The following is a 24,300-nucleotide window of genomic DNA, read 5'->3' on the forward strand; positions in this document are numbered from 1 at the left end:
CTGCATACGCTGGAGGGAGTTTCGCAGCCTATTGATGACATTCTGTGCGAGCATTCATTCCTTGCGAATCGATTCAGCGTCATTCAATGCACCGAGTGTCAAACTTCTGGATATTATCATAAGAAACTGCCCGTCATTACATCGTTTGGCATTGATACAATTCCAACTACAACAAGGAATATTTGATGGTTCCAACCACTTCTTTCCGCACATCGAAATACTTCAGTAGTTTCGTATTTTCGGAATAAAAATTTGCAATGGTGAATGTAGATGATTTTGTCATTTTTAATACGCGTTTTGTCCATAGACGATTTTGGAGGTTTTTAGACGATTTTGTCACTTTTTTCGGAAATTGCAAATTTAGACGATTTTGTCACTTTTAATACGTGTTTTGTCCATAGACGATTTTGGAGGTTTTTAGATGTTTTTGTCATTTTTTTCGGAAATTGCAAATTTAGACGATTTTGTCTTTTTTAATAACGATTTTGTCACAAAAACAATTGTCAGAATTTTAGATGATTTTGTCATAAAATATAGACGAATTTGTAAAAAAAGTGACAATTTTTCAGTAGACGATTTTGTCAATTTTATAGACGATTTTGTCATTTTTATAGACGAAATTGTATTTAACCTTTTTGTGTACATAATAGTAATTATATAAACAGATAATGTGAAATATCGCATAAATCGCACTCATTTGAATATATTTTTTATTTCAAGTCTTTTAGCGCGAGTTTTCACTTCTTTTTAGCAGCTCATAAAACGCTACTGTAATGATGATGATGATGATCTCACAAGAGACTTTTAACAATCTCAGTGCATTAACTTGAACACACGAATCTCTTTTCCTCCCGTTCTCTGGTGGTGTGCCGGGCACGAGAGCAGAGAGCAAGCAGCGTTGTTACGCTCATTTCCGTTTCTGCTCATTATCTTATACGCAATTTATCCGAAATCATGACAGTAGTTACTCGACTTTGTGTGTGTATATGACACAGCTCTTGTTTCAAGTGCGCTCAGAGCTCTGTCTCTCATCGTCGTCGTCATTCAGCTTGTGCTAAGCATTTGTATGCTGGGCGAAAATGTACAATATACATTAAAAAATATTTATGCCATAAAACAGTGTGATACAACGCAATGTTGGGCGAGCAAATGAGCGAAAGGAACGTGTTCAACAAGGCACTGTTCGTTGTTTGAGTCCTTTTTGATTCAATTGGAAAACAGCTCGAAATGACCTCGATGTTGCAGATTGCTACATTTTTAACTCTTCGTTAAAATTGTGCAATCGTTAAAAGACAGTTGAGAAAGAACGAACGGAAAAAAATGCGAATCATTTGTGCTGCTTCGCCAAAAGCGATTTTAATTTTAAGTAATATCTTTTTGTAGTGGGTTGTTATCAAATCGTTAGTGGTACTTAACAAAATACAAAATCCAAATCGAAAAGTTAAACGATGAAACACAAATGATAGCGAACAACACTCAGTCACTCACGGTAAGAGCGGAGGTTGGCGCCTGAGCGTAAATCACTCATTCCGTACTCATAAGTGGGCTCTCTTCGTAGTTTGCTCTAGTTTTGCTGCCATTCAATGAATAGATTTTCCACACAAATGTTTACAGTCGCTTGTCACGTCTCGTCATTTTAACGAACGCATTATCAGTGCCATTGTCAAGTTGCCGCCAGCCATTTCCAATCGTGATAAAATGCAATTTCAATTATTTTCAATCAACGAACGTCTTCAGCGAAGCAACGTTTAGGTGTATGTGTGTGTGTGATGGTTGCGCTTAAGGAATTGTGCTCTTTCATTAGGAAAAATACCGAAAGACGAAATGAGCGTACTTAAGATAACTAGGTAAATGAAAATGCTCCAAAATGGGATCCATTTTTTGCTGTGCTTCGGTAAAATGTGATTTTGAAGGTGCGTACCCAAATGATGCCAGACACGTCGTTCTTAATGAACAATTTAATGCACGCATCCATATATTCAAGTGGCTGCAACTCATCCTCATGAATGATTATTGTCATTTTTCATACCGCATTCACCTCCCTCTCTCGCTCTCTCACTCTCCTCCGCACTCCAATCGCACCAATTCAACAACAATTGTTTCCGTTTATTATTTATTGTTGCACGTTGCGCATTCATTTTACAACAATGCAACCGACAGAGTACACACTCAGAGTATAATTCAAAAGCTCGGCTATTGCAATTGTCGGCAGTTGAACATTGGATTTAATGAATTGCTGATTCGTTTATTTGCACAAATAATTGCATATCGATAAGCATTTTTCAAGAGGTTTTTGTTTGGAATATGCGCACTTTTAAGTGGAAAATCCTCCCCCAGTGCTCTCTGAAACAGGCTTTTGTGGCATCAAAAACTGGACCCAAAATCCCTCAACTCTATTAATTTTGCACAACATCAATAATTTTTGCTACGAGTCGTACAACTAACGAGCACTTGAAATTGCTTTTCCTTCCTTATTTCGGAGAAAAAGAGGTGAAAAAAGCGATAGTACTGAATCGAAGAATAACTCCGCAAAAGTATGGCCGAAGAAGCAAAATACTTGGGGCAAAAAAAATTCAATCCTCTGTGCATGTGCAATCATGTAGGTTTGTACTTGAGTACGGTATTCATCAATAGTGAAGTGAATTAAATGCAAAGAATTTGCGGTGGGGCAAAAATATTGTTGAAGATGGAAGAAAAATTGTAAACAAGAAAAACAAAGCGGAAATGTAGAACAAATAAAAATAGAGGAGAAAAAAAAAACTAAAAACACATCAAAACATTATTTATTTTCTACTTTATTCATGCAAAAACAATCAGGCGAATTGTTCCGTTATTGCGAATTTGGGGTCGGTAGAAATGGATCGTGTTGGTAATTTTCCTCCGCTTGGCGCTCATTCATTTATTCATCAAACTTTGTACGAAATGCACTTGAGCGAACAGAAAACGTGAATATCGAAAGTTTTTGAATGGAATCTCTGTTTCTGCTCTCCGTATAAGAAGAAAAAATCGATGATTTAAACAATTATAAGTTGGTAAAAGTTGAACTATGAAACTGCTGCTTGTGAACCATTGCATCTTATAATATAATGATATCGATTGTGTTTGGCAAGGACAATGAATTTTGAAACGATAGTTTCCTTTATCCATAAATAGAAGTTTTGGGAAATCAATTTCTCTACGATTTCCCAGGTAAAATGTCTTCTTCACAAATCGGTTTTTGTGCAGTAGTTAGAGGTGAAACTATCACAAGAAATTTTGTGTGTGTTGTGATATTGCGGACCGATTTGCGGGCGGAGTGTGTAGTGAAATTCATGGATTTGCCTGCAGCAAAGCAAATAGTAATTTTCGAGCACTTACTTTGTTTGAGTATTTGCATGCAATTCGTGTGTTTTCTAGTGTCTGCGTTTTTCAAAGTGTGTTTGAGGCTCTCTTTATTTTTGCGTCTTCCCTCCTCCCGTCCTTTCCCGCCCTCCAAAAAATTGAAATTGAAAGAGAGATGTTTTGCCGTTAGATAGACAATATCCTTTTATGGTGTGAGTTGGCTGTGTGCACTGTGCACATGCACAGACACACGCATATATCAATGTCTTCTGCTGCATCTGTATCCACGTTTTGAGCTTTGGGTGATTGCATTTGCAAATGTTTTTTGCCATTCATTTTTGCATGTTGTTTCCGTGTGCAGTTTGCACGCGATAAATCTGAGAGAGAGAGAGAGAGAGAGAGAGAGAGAGAGAGTATGTGTGGTTGCTCGGCACCGTGTTGAAACGTGAACATGTTGGCGCTAGCATCATTCATAGCTGGCAGCCGTTTGTTGAGTGTGTGCCGTGAAAGAGCAGAAAAAAAACCAACCAAATCTCATATCTCAGGCTGTGGTGGGAAAAACCGTCGGGCTGCTCATAGCCTGTGAGCGTATAAGCGGCAATAAGCCGATATAATCTTCGACTCATGTGCGGATGATGCTCGCCCGTTCGCTTGCTCATTCGCTTACGCGCGCTCCTTTTCGGCAGGATATTAAGCGCGACGTAAGGAAATGTTCGACATGGTAAAATTGATTTTCAGCATTTCAGAACGATGTGGCCGAGAAAAAAAACAGGGAAAGAGAATACACGAAATGCGCGCTGTACAACTCAGTGGAAAAAGCCACAGCAACCTGTTTCACCGAGTGCAATCATTCAATGAAACGAAAATAAACGGGGTGGCTACACATGCCGTTGTGTGCATACCACGGCTGACGGCTCCATCATACGATAAATGTATTATTATTTATTAGAAAAACTTGTTTCCGCATGAGATCACACACACACACACACACACACAGTGAAGAGAGAGTGTTATGAATTCGTTATGTTGAAATGCTTACCACGGATATTAGTTTCTTTTGGCAATCAAATCGCTTTTTTTTGCGCCAGTTTACGGCTCGGCTCTCTCACGAAATTTCATGTAGAAAAATGATTCAATTCGCCGATTTTAAAAGAACAACGTTCAAAATGAAGAAAGAGAGATGTTTCGAATGAATTTTATTCATTTTGAGAGCAAAAAATTGCATTCTCCCTGCCTTTATCTCTTCTCCTCGCCACATACACACACACACACACACACACACACACACACACGCCCACAGAATGTACTTGAGATGTTGCTCGAGTTGAACAAGAAAAATCATTATGTGGAAGCAAAGAATTTGGCTTCCGGTAAAATAACTGCATCATGTACGAGATGTGATTCGCGGTCTTTGGTTTCAATCTGGCAAACTAGACGTGACATAATAAAACTATAATTCTGGAGGAATTTTTCATTTCCTCCCAGATGCCTCACTCTATCGTAGTTGATGCGATTACAATATTCAGAAGCGCGACGATGTAGAGAGAGAGAGAGAAGGAGACAGAGAAATTGGCTCGGTATTTTATTGCTTCAATGATAACATTGAGATCATCTCAAGTGATGCCATATCTTAGCTACCTTGATACCAAGCATTTGACGGTTCATTCCACCGGTGCGCGCACATTACGTCCATACATCGTAAGCCAATGTATCAGCTACAAAATTGTTTTGAGTTATCTCAAGCATTCAATAATAAAATTCATCGTTTATGGTTCCTATAACATGCTTCTGTATTTTCGACTCCATTTTTCGTACATTTTCTTCTTTTATTTGATCTTTTTCTCAAAACTCATTCCTCGTTTGCATTTCGTGCTTTTGAATTGACATTAAATTCACATTTGGATATTTACACAAAGCGAAATTAAACGGTTTTTTTTCTCGTTTGACTTTGAACTCGGTTCGCCCGCTCTTTGTCGCAGGTAAATAAGACTGGAAATAAACTATTTCTTCGTATATACATACGCTTACCGCTCAGCGTATAACATAAACAAGTAGCATTATCCGATACTTGAGTTATTCGACTGAGACAATTAGATATTTCTGCTGTTGTATACCTTCACGGAAATTTCATTGTGGAAAATGTGATAGCATTGAATTTTTCCAGAGTCAAAACGCCACGTAGAATGAACAAGTAAACAGAACTGAAGACGATACAGAGACAAGATTACAGGCACATACGGAAAAAAAATAACTAACTACATGCACGTAAAATTAAAGCACACACAAATACAGAGCGAAAGAGACAGGGAAAGAAGTGGATGTGAGGGAGGGGAGAGAAAGAGAATGAACGATACATGGTAAGATACATGGAATGTTCGCATCAAAAATATTTTAAGGAGCCGAGACAATGGGCAAATATGAAGGCAAAATGCCATTGTTGTCTAACACGAGAAAAGAATGGTTTGCTCGCGCACACTTCGAATATCTTATTCCAAGCTATAAATACACTGAATAGCGTGCATAACTTCATAAATCACCAGAAATTAGCTATGGGATCTCAAACGCAAGTTTACACACATACACTCACACACTCACACTCCGTGTAAAGTGCAAGTGTGCCACGCAGCCGGCGTTGTGTTCATCATTGTGCAAAAAAGCAAACATACACACAAATATTTGATATTAAAAAGTGAAATATGTTCACGTCATCGTCGTCGTCGTCGCCGCCACCGACCTCAAGCTGCAAATCCAAATCCAAATCCAACCCGAATGTCGACGGAAATTTTATCGTTTTTGTTCCAGCTTGGTGCATTTTCCTGCTGCTTTCAGCCACCGTTCATTACATTTTTCGGCACAATATTTCTAAAATGGAATGTTCGCTTTACGAAAATAGCAAAACATTCAATAAATACATTCTTATTGCACTTTTTCACCCCGTCTCAGTCAACTGAAAAATGTTAATTCGTCATGATTGTTCTTTTTTTTTCTGCCAGTCGCAGGACACAAACAAACACACCGATGCACTGGGGAAAACTCTTGAAAAGCAATTCATGTGATCTGAACGGATTAAAATTGTTTATATTCATAATAATTGAAACTATAGTAAGCTTTTATGTAATTAAATGAAACGAAGCAAACGAGGAGATAGAGAGCGAAAGCTAGGGAAGAGAATCAACGAGCAAAACATGTTACGTATTTATTGCAGTTGACTCAGTTTAGGCATGAATAAATTTAATCTATTGCATTTTCTCGTCGTTGTTGCATAACATGGATGGAGCGACGAAGAAGAAGGAAAAAAAATTGGATATGAATAAATGCACCAAAATACTTGCCGTTCTTTGCAGCTCACGCAGAACGTTCTCGTCGTTGTTGGTCGTTTTTTTTCTACATCTTTACTCTCTCTGTGTGTGTGTTGTACAGTTTTTGCCACGGTAAAAAGACAAAAACATTTTACCTTTTGCCTCCTGTTTCCTCTTGTTGTATCTCTCTCCCTCACTCCCACACATTCTCGGCATAAACATGCTGGCAACGCCATTAAAATGCCAGAAATTTATTTGTTCATCTCGGAAAATCTGTGTCTTAAAACAACCGACCGAGTTGGTCGTTACGGTTATGGCTCGTTTTGCTCGTGTGTCGAACAACCGAATGATAATAATAATGAGGGGAGCAAATCCGGATGCGATGCCGCACAGCGGATAGAAATGGAGCCAAAAGGTGTGGGGAGCGGGTGTCTGGTGACAAGGACGATGATAATTGGAAAAGAAAATATTAAATGAGGACTTTGGCTTTGAATGGATGCAAAACGACAAACATTTACATTTTGTATGCGAACGAATAACAACACGACCATTTCGACGTTCGCGATTCAATGCATTCACTCTATGCCCCCCTCTCTCTTTCTCATCGTTTTGGTAGCGGAGAATTCCGAGCTAAATTGCACAATCCAACCCGAGAGAGAAAAAAAAACACAAAACGAATGCAATCACTTTGCGCACTGTGTGTTAAATTCACATTTTGCAGAATTAGCGGGTCGGTTTCATGTAAAAATGTGCATGCTAGCGTGTTTTTGTTTCGATTTTATTGCGAATAAATTCAGTGTTAAACATACAAAAAACGACCAAACTTGCATCATTCTGATGCACAAAGATAAATATTCCAAGGCAACCAGCGCATACACACACATACACACACCGACCGCCGTGTACTTTAAACAAACTGACAAACACACCAACACTCACTCGAATAGAGTCTCACAACTAATGCGAAGATTAAATAAATGAAATTTTCTTGCAAATTGTTTAAATGCTTAAAACTCGTTGTTCAACATCAGTATGAAGCATAGAATTGTGTGCATGTGCGTGGGCGCATCTCTGTTTACCCGGATTTTCGCATGAATTTCATGCCAACGCATCGAATGCAACATGCGCCTCATATTAGCATACATTCAGATGGGTATTTATAGTGAAAAAACGTGACAAATTTTTGTCTTTATTCACATAGAAACCGAAGCATTTCTTAATGTGCCATTCGTTAGACAAATATGAAACTGCAAATAGAAAAATCCCACTATACATCAGATTAGCAACATGATTTTCTATGAACTACATTTAAATCCAGAGAAAGAAAATAGTTAGACAAACACCATTAATGTGGTTTTTGGGGGCACTCATCCTCCTGCACCGAACAAACCATAAGCAGGAAGAGAGCGAACGAGAAAAAAGGAAGAGAACAAGAGCAAGCGATTATCAAAAACCATGGCGGTGAGGGTGAAACAGCACAAGTTTTCCGTAATTTCACACACACATACATGAGATAGCAGTGCTTTTGTTGCATGAAGGAATTTTTGTTTGGTATTTTATAAACATAAACACAGCTTGTAACGTTCCAGTCGAATGCTATTAACCCGTCATTTCAATGAAATGCCATGGGTAAAAACCATTTCCGAAAATAGTAGTAAAATTCATAAAAATCATTGCACATTACGATGTTCCAATCTCTCTCTCTCTCTCTCTCTCTCTCTCACTCACTCTCGTCGTTTCCATCGTTGTTGTCGAGAAGAATATGCTGTTTACTGTCTGTCGTTCAGATAAACTGCCTCTGCAACGATAACTGTATGAAATTTTTCATTTTGGCAATTCATGCTGTGTGTGTATGGAATTCCGCAAGTGAAGCACAAATGTTACGTTAGTGTGTCGGTCATGTCGTTGTGAATGTTTACAATTCGTCGGTCAATATACGGAATGACGCGAGAGCAAGAGAGCGATAGTGATAGTGTGAGAGCGAAAGCGAGATCCGAATACACAAAAAGTCTTATTGTTACAATATTAATGAAAAGCCCTTTATGTCCTTTCAAATGGACAAAACGAAACAAATCGGAGCGATTTTCGTAATCCGACTATGTGCATGTCTGTGTTTGTGTCTCCTTCACTCTGTGCGACACAATGCAAAAGTCAAACCATAAGTGGGACCATTTGTTGCAACTTCCACAACGTTTTGGTATTTTTGGAAACCTTTTCCGAACCGAAAAACTTCTTTGCTGCACTAAATCACCCGGAAAAAAAACTAAAGCCTGGAGAATGGAAGAGAGAGAGAGAGAGAGAGCGAGAGAGAGAGAGAGAGAGAGAGAGAGAGAGAGAGAGAGAGAAGAAGCTTGTGTTGCAATCGAAATTAAAGTTAGAAAATCCCATGGTTTTCCGAGGAGCATTTTCAACGGCACATTATCATCGTCGTCGTCGTGTCGCTTATGAGCGTATTACACTTATGGCTTTAATTAAAATGTGTCTTTGTCTCTTCGGACGCCAATAAAAGTTAATTACCAACAGAAAGAAGTCTAATTTTCCGCCACCGCCTCGTTCGAAGGACCGACCAAACAACGCACATAAAATGCGTCATCGAACGAACGAAAGAGAGAATGACAGAATGCCATGGAATAAAAGTTAAATGGTCAATATTATGACAATGAATTGGTTTGTATCGCATTCGATGAATTTTACCAAGTGACCGAAAAACATTGCACTATTTCAGATATTTTTATTATTGGTGAACATTTGATCGTAAAATGTTTTTATTTCATTTTATTTTCTCTCGTTGAGTTGTTAGAGGTTGAATTGTCGATGCAAGTAGTATATATGACATTTTGACCGCAATTTATTCACATAAAAATGGTTTGTCGAAATTCAAACGGATTTCGATAATACATCGAAGAGTAATGGTAATGTTTAATTTAACTTGGTATGTGCCAACGGAAGCTGAAGAAAAGGGGAGAGCGGAGAAAGAGACACACGAACTTAACTCGAATATCTCTTGCTCACACAGTTCACCTTTTCAACTCTAAACTTTCAACCAATTCACTCTGGCTTGATTGTTCGCCAGTTCGCACAGGCAAAAAGCACTTACGGTAATTAATATGGTAAGTTTATTCGATGTACCATGAAGCCAACGAACAAGAAAACTGTGCGATAGCACACTCACCACACTGAGCCGACTGAGCTAGTCTCATACGAAGAAAGGCGGGAGAGAAAAAAAAATTTAATGGTTTTTTAATGATATTCGCTTAGCACATAAAAATTGCATCGCCAAAAAGAGCGGTTATGTTTGTGTATACTTTAAATGGCATCGAGATGCAAATTTTCGATGCGAAAAATAATTTTAATAATATCAGCTGTGTGTGTATGGCTACAGATTCAACGGTAATGGCATTCATAAAATATCTTGGACGAATTCTTTTTCTCTTTCTGCTTCACTTTGTCATGCTCTGTCCCTCTTTTTCTCTCTTTCTCTCGATCTCTCACTCTGGCTTCTCGCACATTCTCGCTCGACCATTTTTTTTTCTAATGAAAATAATGTATTTTCCTGTCGAGTGTGTATCTTCCTGTGTGTTTTGAATCCCGACGGTGGATTTAGTGCAGTAGTTCTTGATTTTATCATTGCTCAAATGAACTGCAACTTGTACTCGGGCAGTGTGAGTTGGGCGAGAGAGAAAAAAATGGGCACAAAATTTGCAGTGCAAATTAAAACGGGCAAAACGTGGTTTATAGTTTAATGGCATCATAAATCGAACTGCGTTTTTTCCACTATCTCCGCACAAAGGTTCTTGTTAACAGACTCGACATTTCGTTATTCGCCGGCCCAAAGTTATATAAAATAGTGAAAAGCATACGAATCGAAATTGAATCATCGTTTTTTTTCCACGAAAATGCAAGCATTACATTCAACGAACTACAATTTTATAGTACACATGTTCGAAAAAAGAAGAGTAATGGAAGCGGATTATAAACCTCAGTTGCGTGTGCAGTGTGCACATGATTACAATTCTACTGTATATATTGATGAAGATTTCACAAAGCTCATATCACTCTTTCACGGATATTAACATTTATTTAAATATTGCATACAATTTTTCACCAACAGAAAGAAGGATGTGATGCACATTTCCGTGGAACAGAATACCCATACACACACAAAAAAAGGCAAAGGAAATTACATGTACTGCCATGAATGTTAACACTGCACTCGACTACAACGACGATGACGACGACGATGACGACGACGACGACGAGAAAATTGCCACACAAACATTGGAATTAAAATATGCACGTTGCATCGTCTTCATTACCACATCATTCACTTAAACATGCAACCTTTCCACCGAACCGTGAAATGAATGAATGTAAAATGATCGTGTACTTTTGAATGGCGAGAGACAGAGCGCAAGAGAAAGGATCTTCATTTACCCAGCATGTTACTGTCATATCATTTTCATAACTATACATTGCAACCCCTACCCTGCCTTCTCATACTTTTCGGCATCACTTTTTCTGTTTGCTGTTTACTTGTCGAATTAAAAATTCGCCGAGAAATTGAATTTATGATCTGGCTTTCGGTGGTTTGCTGGGTGTATATGGTTTACTTGACAAAGGCGTTCTCATTTACATTTTTGACATGCGATGCTTTGAACAGATAAAACAGACAAGAGTCGGAATCAATTTAACACGCATATAAATGAGTAATCGTTTTTAATCGCTGACGTTTGCACAAAGCACCAGTTGACAAGTGGATCTCTTTTTTTCCGAACCTTCTTTATCCCTTCTTCCTTCTCGCCTAGCAGCTCGTTAAATTCCACGCGTCAAATACATAGATTCCACCGCACGCGCGCTCACTAGCACACGTCTAATCGCGTTCCAATATTATTCAACATTTGCCGTTTGATTACATTGAAACACATTCAAGAAGCTCTCTCACATTCTCCATCGAGCGAACGAGAGGCTCATACACTAACCCCGTCTCGACGATGGAAACATTGAGGGTATTCGAATCCCAACTAAAGTGATAAATTGATATTGTTTGCAGCCACTTTTCATGCAGTTTGTCAGCATCATATAAAAGTTTGTACCCATTCTCACCGGATGCGAATCATCTTTTTCATCATCGAGAAAGTTTTTATTTGTCTTTGTCATCGTTCACATGACACGGCAGTATTTGTACTAGATTATTTGCATAAATCCTTTCGGAATCTTGCAATGGCATCATGCCCAAAAAACGCAAATATGACGACAACGACACCAACAACAACAGCAGTCACTGAAACTCAAACAATGCACAAACAACTACATGCCGGATTTTCCGACGACAATGACGATGATGTCATATGAAAATTTCCATTTTTCCAATTCCGACACTGTGTGGCACAAGACAAATTGAAATGATTATGCTGAAAATTATATGATACGTTTACGAATTTAATTTTGGGCGAAAATTATGTGTGTAAACAGTTTCGTTGCGTTTTCAAGACCGGTTTTTTGTGTACTTGGATGTGGTGGCAGGTCGGCTCGTTCATTTTTCTTATAATTCTCGACGGCTGATCTCATTCTCATCGTTTGAACCAGTCGAATAGCAAAGTGTGTGGGTGTCTTTGTTTTGGGGTGCAATTTTAAGTAAATTGTGAAAACTTTTCACCGCACAAGTTTACCATTTTCAAACCATTTTTTTGTTGTTGTTGTTGTTGTTGTTGTTGCACCCTATCTCTCATTCAGTTTTTTGTCGTTGCCAGTTTGAACGTGATACGATGCACTTGTTAAAAGAAGACGTTAATCTATTTGACGGAAAGTTGCATGATGATGATGCCTTTGCACTGTCGTTGCAACGGCAGCTGCTCTACAAATTAAGCAACATGCGCCCGAAAATTGTGATTGTGTGTGTGTGTGGATGTGGCAGTGAACTAAAATGGAAAACGTGACACGAAATTCTTCGCGTTTGCAATCTAGATATTTTCATCCCAAAAAAATTATACTTTGCAGAAAAATTTGAATGTGTGCCCAACAGCGAAAAACATACACTTCCGGGGCGCAATATTTTTCACTTGATTCACACATTTTCGACAATTCGCCACCGCTTACTGTCACACCATCATAATCAACAGCGTCTTCGTTGGTCGTTTTCTTTCTTTAGGCAAATTCCAACAATTTTCATGCGAAGCAACACAACCAAACATTAAAATAAACATCATTTCCCAAGAAGTTCATGTACGAATTCTTACTTTGTCGAAAAAAAATTTTTCGCTCCTTCTTCTTTCGTATTTTCGCCCCTTTTATTATGCGGTTTTCACTTTTTCAACACGATTCAGTCAAGTTCCTGTTTCAAACCACACACACACAAATTCAGTTCAGTGCATTGGAGGCACTGACGATGTGTTTGAATATACGTGCATACGAACGAAATTCGGAGATGATTGCATTGCCGTGGCATGCATTTAATGTCATTCTCTCGCCCGCATTCTTCATGAAATGCCATTCCACTGAAGGAGAGAAGATGATGAAGAAGAAGCGAGAAAAAAAGTTTTCTGTCTTAGCCCACAGAGAGCTTTGGCTTCCCAATGTGTATGGAAAACTTTGTCATTTCATACGCACAAACTATCATCATTGCAAGTAGTATACAAAATCTGATTTGTCAACTCCCCAACGCCATTGAAAACCGCCAGCATTGAGACCACAAAAACCCGCCGAATCAAAATGATAGCGTCAAGAAAGTTAAAACTAGATAAAACAAATAAATAAGTTAAAATGGAATAAGAAGAAGAAGAAGAAGAAAAGGAAGAAGAAACAAGTTCGGGGTGAATAAAATAGAAAAAATGGCTCAAATTCCAAATGCGTTAATGATATAAAGATGATTAAAAATTTCACCGATTTTCCCATCGGTTCCCATTTACTTTTTTTTCGAAAATCGATCAAATTTTTTTATATTTTTCTCACATAATTTTATTTTTATGGAATTGTTTCTCCTCGATACGAACAAAACGTTCGCATTCGATCGCACCCACACATGGAAAATTTAAGTGCTAAAGCTTATAATTCCAACTTGTTCCGAAAAATAAACATCACTATAAAATTTGACATTAAAAAAAGTAACGTTAAGCTTTCAAGTTTGGTGAATTACTAACTGCGCGTCATACGCAGCTCATAAATAATGGATGTGTTCGGTCTTATGTTAGTTTTTTTTTATGTTCACACAATCATTAAAACAAAAAATAAATGAAAAAAAAGTTTTATCACAATTGGATTAGCGTGCCTTTTTCACTATCGAATTAAAAGTTTTTATTTTTTTTCGGAAAAATTTCCAGTAATTCTTGAGTTAGTCTATTAATTTTTCTCCCGTTTTATCGTTGCTATCTCTATCATCTTGAAGTAATATCAACATTCAACAATGCTCAGGCATTTAAGTTCGATCATGAGTTTTATGTCGAAGCGTATTAATCGAATTAGAAGATAGTTTCGTTTTTTTGGTGCTGACAAGCATAAGTAATGCATTGAACTGATAATTTCATGAATGTTGCATTATGCATGAACTTTGCGTCCGGTGGATTTCTCCACGTGCTAGATTAAACACATATTGGTTATTTATTGCTTTTTTATCGAAAAGTTTTCTCGTTTCGAGAAACAATTTCAAAGCAAAAAAGAAAGTACATTTTTTGAGGCGACACAGTCGATATGGATTACCCCAATTCGGAGTCTATGAAGGCATTTATATTTTTAGGTACAATTTTTCTGGTTAAAAAACCAGATCGAATTTTAAAGCGAACATCGCGAGTGCTTCTCCTTTTTCTTGGTGTGGGTGTCGTGTGAGGTGCCCATTAACATGGAAACCAACAATTCGAATTAACCTTGTAAACAGAAGCGCCAAATGCATTCAGTCGACATGAAAAGCGGAAAGAAGCAAGTGAAAAAAGCGGCAATAATCGCCAGCAGTTTGATTCCATGAAGTTGTGTTCGATGTGTCTCTCCTCACTCTCCATCTCTGTGTCCCTGTGTGCCGATTCCGCGTTCGCAATGCTCTTTTTAGTATTAACACGCTGATTTTATTGCACAAATTCCCAGATCGCAAATAAACACATCGAGTCGAAAGAAACGGTTGTTTCTCTCGCTTTTTTTTCTCTCTAGTCTTGAACCAAAACGAATGAACGGGATCGTAACTACATAGAGAGAAAGACTGATTGTGTAATCGAGGGTTGTGTTTCTGTTGTTGTCGAACAAACAAAACTTTCAATGTTATTTATTTATTTCTTTATTGGCCTGTTTTCAATGTTCTTTCTCTCTCTCTCTTTCTCTTCGGTGCTTTTGTTCGAAAAGTTGTGTGTACTGGTTTAGCATGCCAATTCGAGTTGTATTTCGATTTTATGATTATTGAATCGCTTCAACACCGATTTATAGAACTCAAATACTCCGAATGAAAAACATTGTTCTGTTAAGAAAAAAAAATCAAGGAGTTTTCCGTGAAATTTTTTTTCGTTCCTGGCTCTTGTTTAGCCCGAGCTCGATGTGTGACAAATTTAATTGAAGTCTATGAAACAGACGTTCATGCTATTTTTTGCTGTGCCCTAACTAAACGCGGAAGTGCCATTGTATGGAGTTATAAAAGATATGCAGGCACGATATACATACACAAAGCACTTGATACGTAAATAAAATCTTAATCAGATTAACACAGGCAGAACAATACAATTCAAACTTTCGGAAAAACTTAACTTATTATTACAGATATAAATGCATTACGTGCACAAATACTGCATTGAATGAGCCCAACGAGCGAATAAACGACTGAGCGAATGTGTATGTGTGTGTGTGTGAGAGAGGGATGTAGAGCGAGCAAATCGCTTGTATCACATAAATTCCCAATGAATTTCAACGAGCAATTGGGGAAGCGAAATAGAAAATCGTCGAAATAGCAACTGAAGCAGTGCCAAAACATTTGGAATTGCTTCGAAATTGTGCATGCTGAAGAAAGAAAAAAACGCCAACATGTGCAAACGATGCCATTGCCATTCACTGACAGCCGACTGAATTTTTTAGTTTGCTGTTTTTCTTTCTTTTCGTTTTCATTTGCTCCGTTGCCACTATGATTCGCTAGCATTTTCTTGTGATTTCGAAACTTAGTCGAAAAATAAGTTGAAAGCCATTGAATGCCAACATTCGTTGGCGTAAACATGCACTTAAATAAATGTGCCGTAAAACAATAAACCACAATAACAACAACAACATAAAAATGATTTAATTTATTTGTAAGTAGCGAGAACAGTTCAAAACGCCATTCGGAGATATTGGAGTAGAATCGTAACTTTGGCGCGGTCAATGCGATGTTCATTAGGTGTGAAGTGAAATTCGACCATTTGCGATCAGGCGTTGAGCTTAGAAGGTCTGCCTTGTTAGACCCAGACATGAAGAAAATAACAACATTGGCACGAATATTTGTGAAAGAACAAGTGTATTTCAACTTCTTGTTAGGAAAAGTCGTCTCGACACGAAATGCTAAAATGAAGACGGCGAACCAATTTTCATTGGGCCGAATTACGGAAGTAAATTGGTCAACAACCCAATGTACAAGTACATCTTCTTTTGCAATCAAATTCAAACTGTCACACGGTGAAATTAAAATTTAGTTTATCGTTTCGTGTGCAACGTGTACGGCATACAATATTCGTGCACCTTGCACATTCTCGCCAAGGCTTTGGGTATTGGATTTAAGTGAATCTACGTTCAAGTGGTAAATGAATTAATCTCATTCGATTTCCTGGTTTTTGGTCTCGTCGACGCAAAAACACGAACATTGTGCACTACATCTATCTTTTCTCCGTGTATGTCTGGTTACATGCCAAAGGGTAGCTTGCACTCGTTTGCTCTCTTTATCTCTTCTCTCTCTCACTTCTTTGTGCCAGCGAACAAAACACTTTGACTGTATGTTTCAGATCATTGTCTGCGAAATCACCACGAAATATTTATTGGTGCAAGGCAAACAACGGCGGAAACTTCCGTTTTATGCACGTGTAAACCGTTGAAAGAAATAGAATTAATTGCTTGAACTCGGAACGTTCTCTTGTTGGTGCTGTTGACTATTTTAGTTTGCTTGTTGGTTGATCTGTTTTGCTTGTGCAACGGTTAACGGTTTGGCCTCCTCAACCGTATAAATCTTACTCAAGTTTAAAACGATAACAGTCCTCTTCCCCAATCGCAATGAAGTAACCCAAATTGCCAAGTGCAATTGTTGATTTCCCGTAAAATGTTCACATCGAAATATCCAGTATACGATTAATGTTCAACAAGATCGTTTGTGCTTGATAATTAGCCCCGAACATCGAGTGCACACAGTCAGTACACCAATCCAAAAATAAATGCAAACTACACCGATATATTTTGCGGCCAGTGCCAACCGAAATATCTCGACTTAATTTACTTCTCCACACTCGCAAATGCGGAAAGTGTTTTGGCTGGCAAATAAAATGCATGTGTTTCATTTAAACCCTCAACACAACATCCAATGAAATATTTCATGGGATTTTATTGTGGATTGAAATCCAAATCTCTCTGGTTTTTTAAGCCATTTCTATCGTTTATTTATTTAATTTTTTTCAATTATTTTTTTTTTTTATAAATTGTTTAAAAAAAGAATTTTCACTGACCTTTTGCATAAAGGATTACAAAAAATAGTTTGATCGCTATAATTGGCTGCATGTTTTTGCTATAAATTTAATAAGCAATAAATCTAGAAATTATGGTGTATTTCGTTTTGAAAATTTGTTTTCAATTTAATTTTCTCTTGTTGCAGGAAGAAAATTGGTTTGGATTTTGTTAAAATTAAAATGTTGAACCATCACACCGAAATGCATTGGAACTGATCGTTTGTGGAAATCATTCTGTTGCACCCACTAAATTTTAATGTCACCCCGTACCGAGGTAGAATGTTTGATTTATTTGGACACTTCAAACATTTTTTAAAATTTTATCTCGAAAATTCTGATTAAAAAACAAAAAAAAATTCTATTTTATTTCTTTTTCTCTCTCGTGTAAATTTCAATGTTCAATTTTCAAACACTCGAAAATTCCGATTGCAATTTTAAAGTAGTCTCAATAATTTAATGAACTCGTCAAGTAACCGCTCAAAAGATTTAATCCATCGATAAACATTAAACATATTCACTGTCTTTTGCTGTGTGTACTTGTAAGCACCACCAAGAAATTGATGATGTGGTGTAACGCGAGAGTGTTAAAATAAAGTCGGCGAACAAATCAACACAACCGCTTTCGTGCACCGCTAGAAACTTACTGACTTTCTTGGTCTGGCACCGCCACACTAGTAGCGTATACCAAAAAGGATGTTTGCTTTAAAATCTATCCGTAAAATCGTTTTCGCATATACCGTGTATATATGGCATATAGTGGGAAAAAGCGGGATGGCTGTGGAGCACGCACATTTTCAATTTTCCCAAACGAACGAACGAACGAACGACAGCCAGACAACACATCACATGAACCATGTGAATGCGTTCATCCCTTAGCAAACAACACAAAATTATGACGATAGCGTCAACAGCACTCCAACAGCACACCAAGTCACTGTTATCCACATTTTGTGCACAAACAGCCTTTTTTACAATTTGTTTCCCCCTCGCGAGCGAACTAACGAGTGCGAACAGAGCAGAGTGAAAACAACAACGATGAGAAAAATACAGCAGCCAAAAATTATTTCAACAAAAGGAAAATCTTGTTGTTTAATGTGAACAACAAAATATCGTGGGTACGTATTGTAGACGTTTGCTTGTAGGCACCCAAACAACAAACACACACACATACAGAAAACCCACCAAATGGCACAGCATTGGATAAGCGACACTGAGACGAGATGGCACATCGGTTGGTGATCGGCTCGCATTCGACAATAACAACAAATCTTATTCGTTGACTGATTCGTCAATTGTGCACATTTTTAATGAGCGGTTCGTGCTATCGAAGTGCGTATTGGTGGCAACCGTTCTGTGTGATTCTCAGCGGCGACGGCGGGGAAATTCAACGAACAACCCGACTGCCGAACACAATCCAAACACATCACACCTTGAATGACAACATTTCCATCTGGCCAAGGTTACGTTTTCTCGGCTTAAGAGTAGAATTAATTAAATTTTTTCTACGATTTGTTCATAAATTTTCTAAAAACTAGAGAAAAAAGACGTTTTATTTGCTGTTGGCACATGCGCCAAACGAAAACATCAAATTGGAGAAATCGTACGGAATCTTTTTCACCACGTTTTCCCTCATTTTCGAACAGCCCCTCAATTTAATTTACAAATAACGATACCTTCATGCTTTGAATGAGTCAACGAAAAAAGCGGTAAATTTATAATACGTTTTTTCCCAATTAGTGGATTTTTCATTCATTCGTAATTGTTGTTTGCCTAAACGCGGTGCATAACACGTAAATAATTAGAAATAAATATTCTATAGAGTTTTTTTTACTCTCCTATAGGAAATATACTCAGCGGTTTTATCACTTTTTGTGAATATGTTCAATTTGGAGGAAATAGTGGTATTCAAATTAAAACAAACATTTAATTTGTTTATTTTTTAATTCAAATACAAACACTAAAATCACGTTACCTTCTATAAACAGCACCACCAAAAATATAGCGATTATAGTGATGAACCTCATCTCTAATTTTGAAAGTGAAACACTTTCGTCAGGTCAAACTTTTTATTGGAACGATTCAAGCAAATTGTGTAGGCCACTTCGAACAGACTGAATGGAACAAACTGTATAAAAATTCTCAAACTGCAAATTCGATTGCTTCAAAAATATGTTGGTTGAATCAAATTAAAACCCGTAAATAATTCCTTTATTCCATATCTCAGTAGAATGTATTATCATTTTTTCGGTGTAAAGGTCAATTTTATATAGCGAATAGCATGATTATCCGAACGAGACAGAAATGATAACTAATTTTCATTCTATAAACGGATTTCTTCTCTATCAAAGCGTTTTGGTCTACTCACCTAATGCACTCATTCTGATTTTTAATGTGTTTTTAATCTTCGATTAATGTTTGAAGTTGTTTCAACATTGTTTGAAATCAAAATATTTACATAAAGTAAATTGTGTCTTCGAAAATAGCCTGATAAGGTAAATAACCTGATAAGACAACTTCGGTAAAAGGAATTGATAAAAAACCTTGAAAAGGCCAATAACATATTTCTTAAACTCAAAAACATTACGCAGTTCGACTATTCCCACGTTTATTTTGGTTGATTTCGAATTTTAATAAACAACTTTTTCAAAAAAAAAATTCTAGAGTTAATATACCAAAAAGTTCAAGAAAATTCAGCCAGAGAATGAAAAAGTAACACAAACAAATTTGATTTTTCATTTTTATTTCCTACAATTCGAATAATTGAATGTTTACATTAAATTCCACAAAAAGAGTGACTATTCATTTATTTTCGATTCGCTTGATACCAAAAAAATTCTTACACAAAAATAGTTTCCATTTAACTAAAAAGACCAATTGGTAAACTTATTCAAAAAAAAAGTGTTGGAAAGGCGAATTTGACCTTTGTTAAATATTGCCATTTTAAAAACATACACGTTCATCTAAACCCTTTGGTCATTCTTTCACAATTTCACTTTGATAACAATATCTGTTTTTAGTCTATAAACTACTTCTTCTGATTAGACAATATCATTTGTTTGACAAGATACAAAAATATGTTTGTTTGTTTTTCGGCAACACAACCATTGCATCAAACTAAGAATACAAAAACCCTATATTTAATTTATATGTGAGATATTGGACGACATTGTTTACTTGATCATTTTATCTATTTGAACTTCGTATCTGAAGTCAGCGATTCTATTTTTATTCTCTCTCTATCTTTTCCTTTCTCTCTGAAGTATTTTATGAATATTTGATTGCTTTAGCGTTCGCGATAGCCTGTTTGGATTTGAGGTGATCGGCCACGTAGCGTGTTGAACCGAACAGAGCCCGTGTTACACGGCACAAGTACGTGTACAGTTTCATGTTTCGGAAAACGTTCCAGCAATCGATGAGAAAATTCAATATCATGGCAATTGTATGCGATACCCAAGCGCATACACACATTTCGTTCGATTTGTTCGCGACGATATGACTGCAGTTGCATTGCGTGGTGTCCTTTGTCCCTTGCTTCTGCTGCTGCTGCTTGTTTTCCGATGCATCGGTGTTCTGTTGTTTACATTTGCATGTTTCAGTGTTTGACCTTTGATATCGTTCGTACTTCATTTGTTGGCAATAGGCAACGGTGAGAATGCGATTTGGATCAGCGCCCAAAACCGTTATCACACAATCGATGTTGCTCTGACACATTTTGACCAAGTCATGAAAGTCTTCGGGTCGCATTTCATTGATTTTCATTTTCTTTGGTTCATTCGACTCCTTTGTGTGTAATTCAAACTGTTTCTCGGTGCTGTTGTAGGAAATGGTCTTCTCCGGTGAAAATTCTTTGAGCGATGATGGTGGTACGGTTTGTGTATCATCAACGACAAGTGTTGAGGGCATGTTTGATTCGACTGAAGCCGTTGTGGCTTCCGATAGATTCGCTTCGGATGATTGATCCAGGGATAATGTTGAGTGTGACTCAGACGATGTGGAGTCGTATGCTGGAATAGTTGAATTTAGACTTCTCAACCGTTTGTTACGAAGGCGACGACTTCGACGAACTTTCACCGATCCACTCGGTGTCGATGGTGGCGTTTCAAAAACATGCATTACCGGTTTCTTTGCTGCTTTTTCCTCAAAACTGTTCTCCATCTCCCTGTCACTTTCCGTTGCCGTCGATTCATTTAGGTGCACCGAGTAGTCATCGCCAAAATAGCAAAGTTTATTGATTAATTCTTTGCTCTCGAAATCGCTGCCAGAAAAACCATAATCGCTATCCGGTTTCGTGAATTCATTGCCCAACTGAAAGTTGTCCCAAATCAGCGAACATTCCTCCGAAATTGAATCGTTTAACGTTGACTCGAAGCGTTTCACTGGGCTCAGAATCGATGGCAAACAATTCAGCGATGTTCGCATTGATGACGTACGATTGTGTACGTCCAGCGGCCGGCACATCGACAGATCCATTTCCGATTTAGCACGATATAAAAGTTGATAGTCCGCTTCACCGGCCGTTGCACCATCCAAACTCACCGTTGAGTTTGATTGGCAGCTATCCGCGTGCAACCAATCGTACACTTTGTGATGCGACAATTCGTACTCTTCGGCCGGGCTATTTGATGCTTGAGGCAGCGGTGTGGACGGTGTGGCCAATTCACAGAAATCGATTTGATTCCAAATGTGATTCAACTGTGACACAACAATCGTGTCCTCGATTAATTCTTGTTGCAATGGTCGTTGCTCCGTATGAACTAAAGTGTGATCGTTTGATTTCAAACAGAGGCTATCGGTTGCATCAAGCAATGAATGCAAATCATGTTCAAATGTGAACTCCCTATCGCAACTGCTTTCGTAAATAGTGCTGCTCATTTGCGGTGTGACGTTATCAGTCGTGTGTTGGTTGTTGTCACAGCTATCATCATAGTTGAAATAGTATGTACCGATGCTGGTTGACATGACATTCGTTTCAGTGTAAATGGGTGTTTTAAGTTCGGAATGGATTTTATCACAGATTACATCATTCAAGAACTCATTATCACCGTTGTCCACGTGATCCGATGAATGTTCTTTGCTGTTTGTACTCAAGCTACACTCGTAATCATGAAATGATTCACTTAAAATGCGATTTGACGGTGAAAAACTGTTGGCCGGCATACCTTCGAGCAGCAATAGCACTTCGTACACTTTCAAATACAGCAAATGGTATCGTTCTTCGAGCGATTTGTGTTCATTTCGTTTGGCTCCTTTCACGATGCACGGCTTTGCGACGATTTCTTTGAATATTTTCGAATGCACATCCAACTGCGAGGCCATTTGTTTCGGTTTCATTGTAACGATTTTCGATAGTTTCGGTTGCGCAGCCACACGATTCTCCATTTCGCACAGCCATCGGGTGAATTGTTCAATGGTTTTCGATGTGACCACCGAATTGTCCGACCCGCTAAATGATGAATTTGTTGTCGAACTGAGCGATCGATTGAATTCACAGCGTATTTTTTCCGACCGAATCGAATGCACTCCATCTTCGGTGCTGATATCATTCAATGCAGCCGCACAACTATCCAGTAGATTTGTATTGTCCATAATTGAATTGTAACTCTCTTGAAATTCGGGCCAATCACACTGTGGCGTTGTTTGTGACACTATCGATAGTGTCGATGATGCTGCTGTCAACAACGAAAAATGACTATCCATAGACATCGGGGAGCGTACTTCGTAAGACTCGTTCGACGAATGCAGAAGATCGGTCGATGCTGTGGTTGCATACGTTGACCCTGCCACAAGCACGCCAGCCGGTTGAAATTCTCTCATTTTTGGGCTGCTTGAGTTGTTGTTGCTTTTTTCAATTCACAATTTTCAGCTCAAAATCAAGGTGCTCTATCGTTGACAAAATAACAGCAAAACGAATGCAATAAATTCACGGTGAAGGTCGTCATTCAAACTGAACGTCATCAATATTATTCGATTGCGCTTTAGCACGAAACCTACAACAAAACCATCAATTTCAATTATTAACAACAACTTGTTTCTTCTTCTTCTTCTTTCGATTTTCACATAACTTACTTATTTTGATGCAGATAAACAATATTTCAATGATTTTACTTCTTTTCACACAGAAATAGACAAATTTTACAAAACGGCCACAAAATTTAATTAAATTAGCATGAAAAATGTACAGTACGTTTTATTTTTGTGAGGTTTGACAGAACAAATGACGAATTCACAATGCGGTGTTTGCACAGAATATGTATGAAAATTTTTGAAATGACACTCATACACAACGCGTCAGAAACGACTGAGGGTAGCGCGCGTCTGATAGGTCACGCACACATATGCACATCGCATACACTTTCAAGACGCTGAGACGATGTCTGAGCTGTTGCGCTCGAGACGTCAACCGATCGTCGCTCATAATAACCAATATGCACAAGCATTAACCATAACGCAGCCTATCGACCGTGATTACACATACACTCACACGCAAACGGTAGAAAACGCAAGCCATAAACAAAACGGAACGAAACGAAAAAAAAATACGTTAAGAAGAATGAAGCATAAAGACGGAACAGACGACAACCGACCAAATCCCCATCATAAAAACAAAGAAGTAATTATTCGCCTTTTTCACTCCGCATCGGTCGGCTAATTGCGACTGGCTCACCTGCATTGTCTAATCACTGAGCCGTAGACAATACAATGCTGAGTCTCTTTCTCGCTCGCTCCCATTTACAACACACTTGTCTCGAGATGTGCAAATGTGTCTGCATTGATAGAATGTTTCCCAAACATGGGAATAAGAATGAGAATAAGAATTGAAAACGTGAGCGACTTTCTTCACTTTCGCACGCATCCAACGTTGATGTCGGTGTTGTTCTCGGTGTTGTTGTTGTTGCTTGCAATAAATAGATAAACAAATAAACGGATTTGTGAAGATTTCTAAATACTACTGGCTTTTGGAATTGGTTTGTTTTTTCGTCTTTCTGAATGCTGCATACCAGCATCAGAATATTTTTCCATAGAAATATGCAAAA

General features: G+C 37.9%; 2 protein-coding genes across 2 annotated transcripts in view; both read right to left on the reverse strand.

Moving 5' to 3' along the window:
• LOC129565889 (carbonic anhydrase-related protein 10) overlaps positions 1 to 17,911 on the reverse strand; it is an 84,392-nt gene extending 66,481 nt beyond the window's left edge. The window contains exon 1 of the mRNA XM_055441203.1: positions 17,267 to 17,911. Coding sequence (XP_055297178.1) covers positions 17,267 to 17,318 — 52 coding nt within the window. The 5' untranslated portion in view covers positions 17,319 to 17,911. The remainder of the gene's footprint in view (positions 1 to 17,266) is intronic.
• Positions 17,912 to 19,989: 2,078 nt separating this feature from the next.
• On the reverse strand, positions 19,990 to 23,642 carry LOC129565886 (uncharacterized). The gene is made up of 2 exons (XM_055441201.1): positions 23,333 to 23,642; positions 19,990 to 23,253 (listed from the first exon to the last, which is right to left on the reverse strand). The coding sequence occupies exon 2, from the start codon at positions 23,078 to 23,080 to the stop codon at positions 20,531 to 20,533; it is 2,550 nt and encodes an 849-aa protein (XP_055297176.1). The 5' UTR covers positions 23,081 to 23,253; positions 23,333 to 23,642; the 3' UTR covers positions 19,990 to 20,530.
• Between the last annotated feature and the right edge of the window lie 658 nt (positions 23,643 to 24,300).

The sequence above is a fragment of the Sitodiplosis mosellana genome, unplaced genomic scaffold (genome assembly GCF_009176505.1).
Source record: "Sitodiplosis mosellana isolate CC-2019 unplaced genomic scaffold, AAFC_SMos_1.0 Smas_scaffold_3, whole genome shotgun sequence".
In the NCBI taxonomy this organism is placed as follows: Eukaryota; Metazoa; Arthropoda; class Insecta; order Diptera; family Cecidomyiidae; genus Sitodiplosis; species Sitodiplosis mosellana.

What these genes read in the sequence shown, in the direction of transcription:
- LOC129565886 (XM_055441201.1), bottom strand. Translation starts at nt 23,080, where the DNA reads ATGAGAGAATTTCAACCGGCTGGCGTGCTTGTGGCAGGGTCAACGTAT.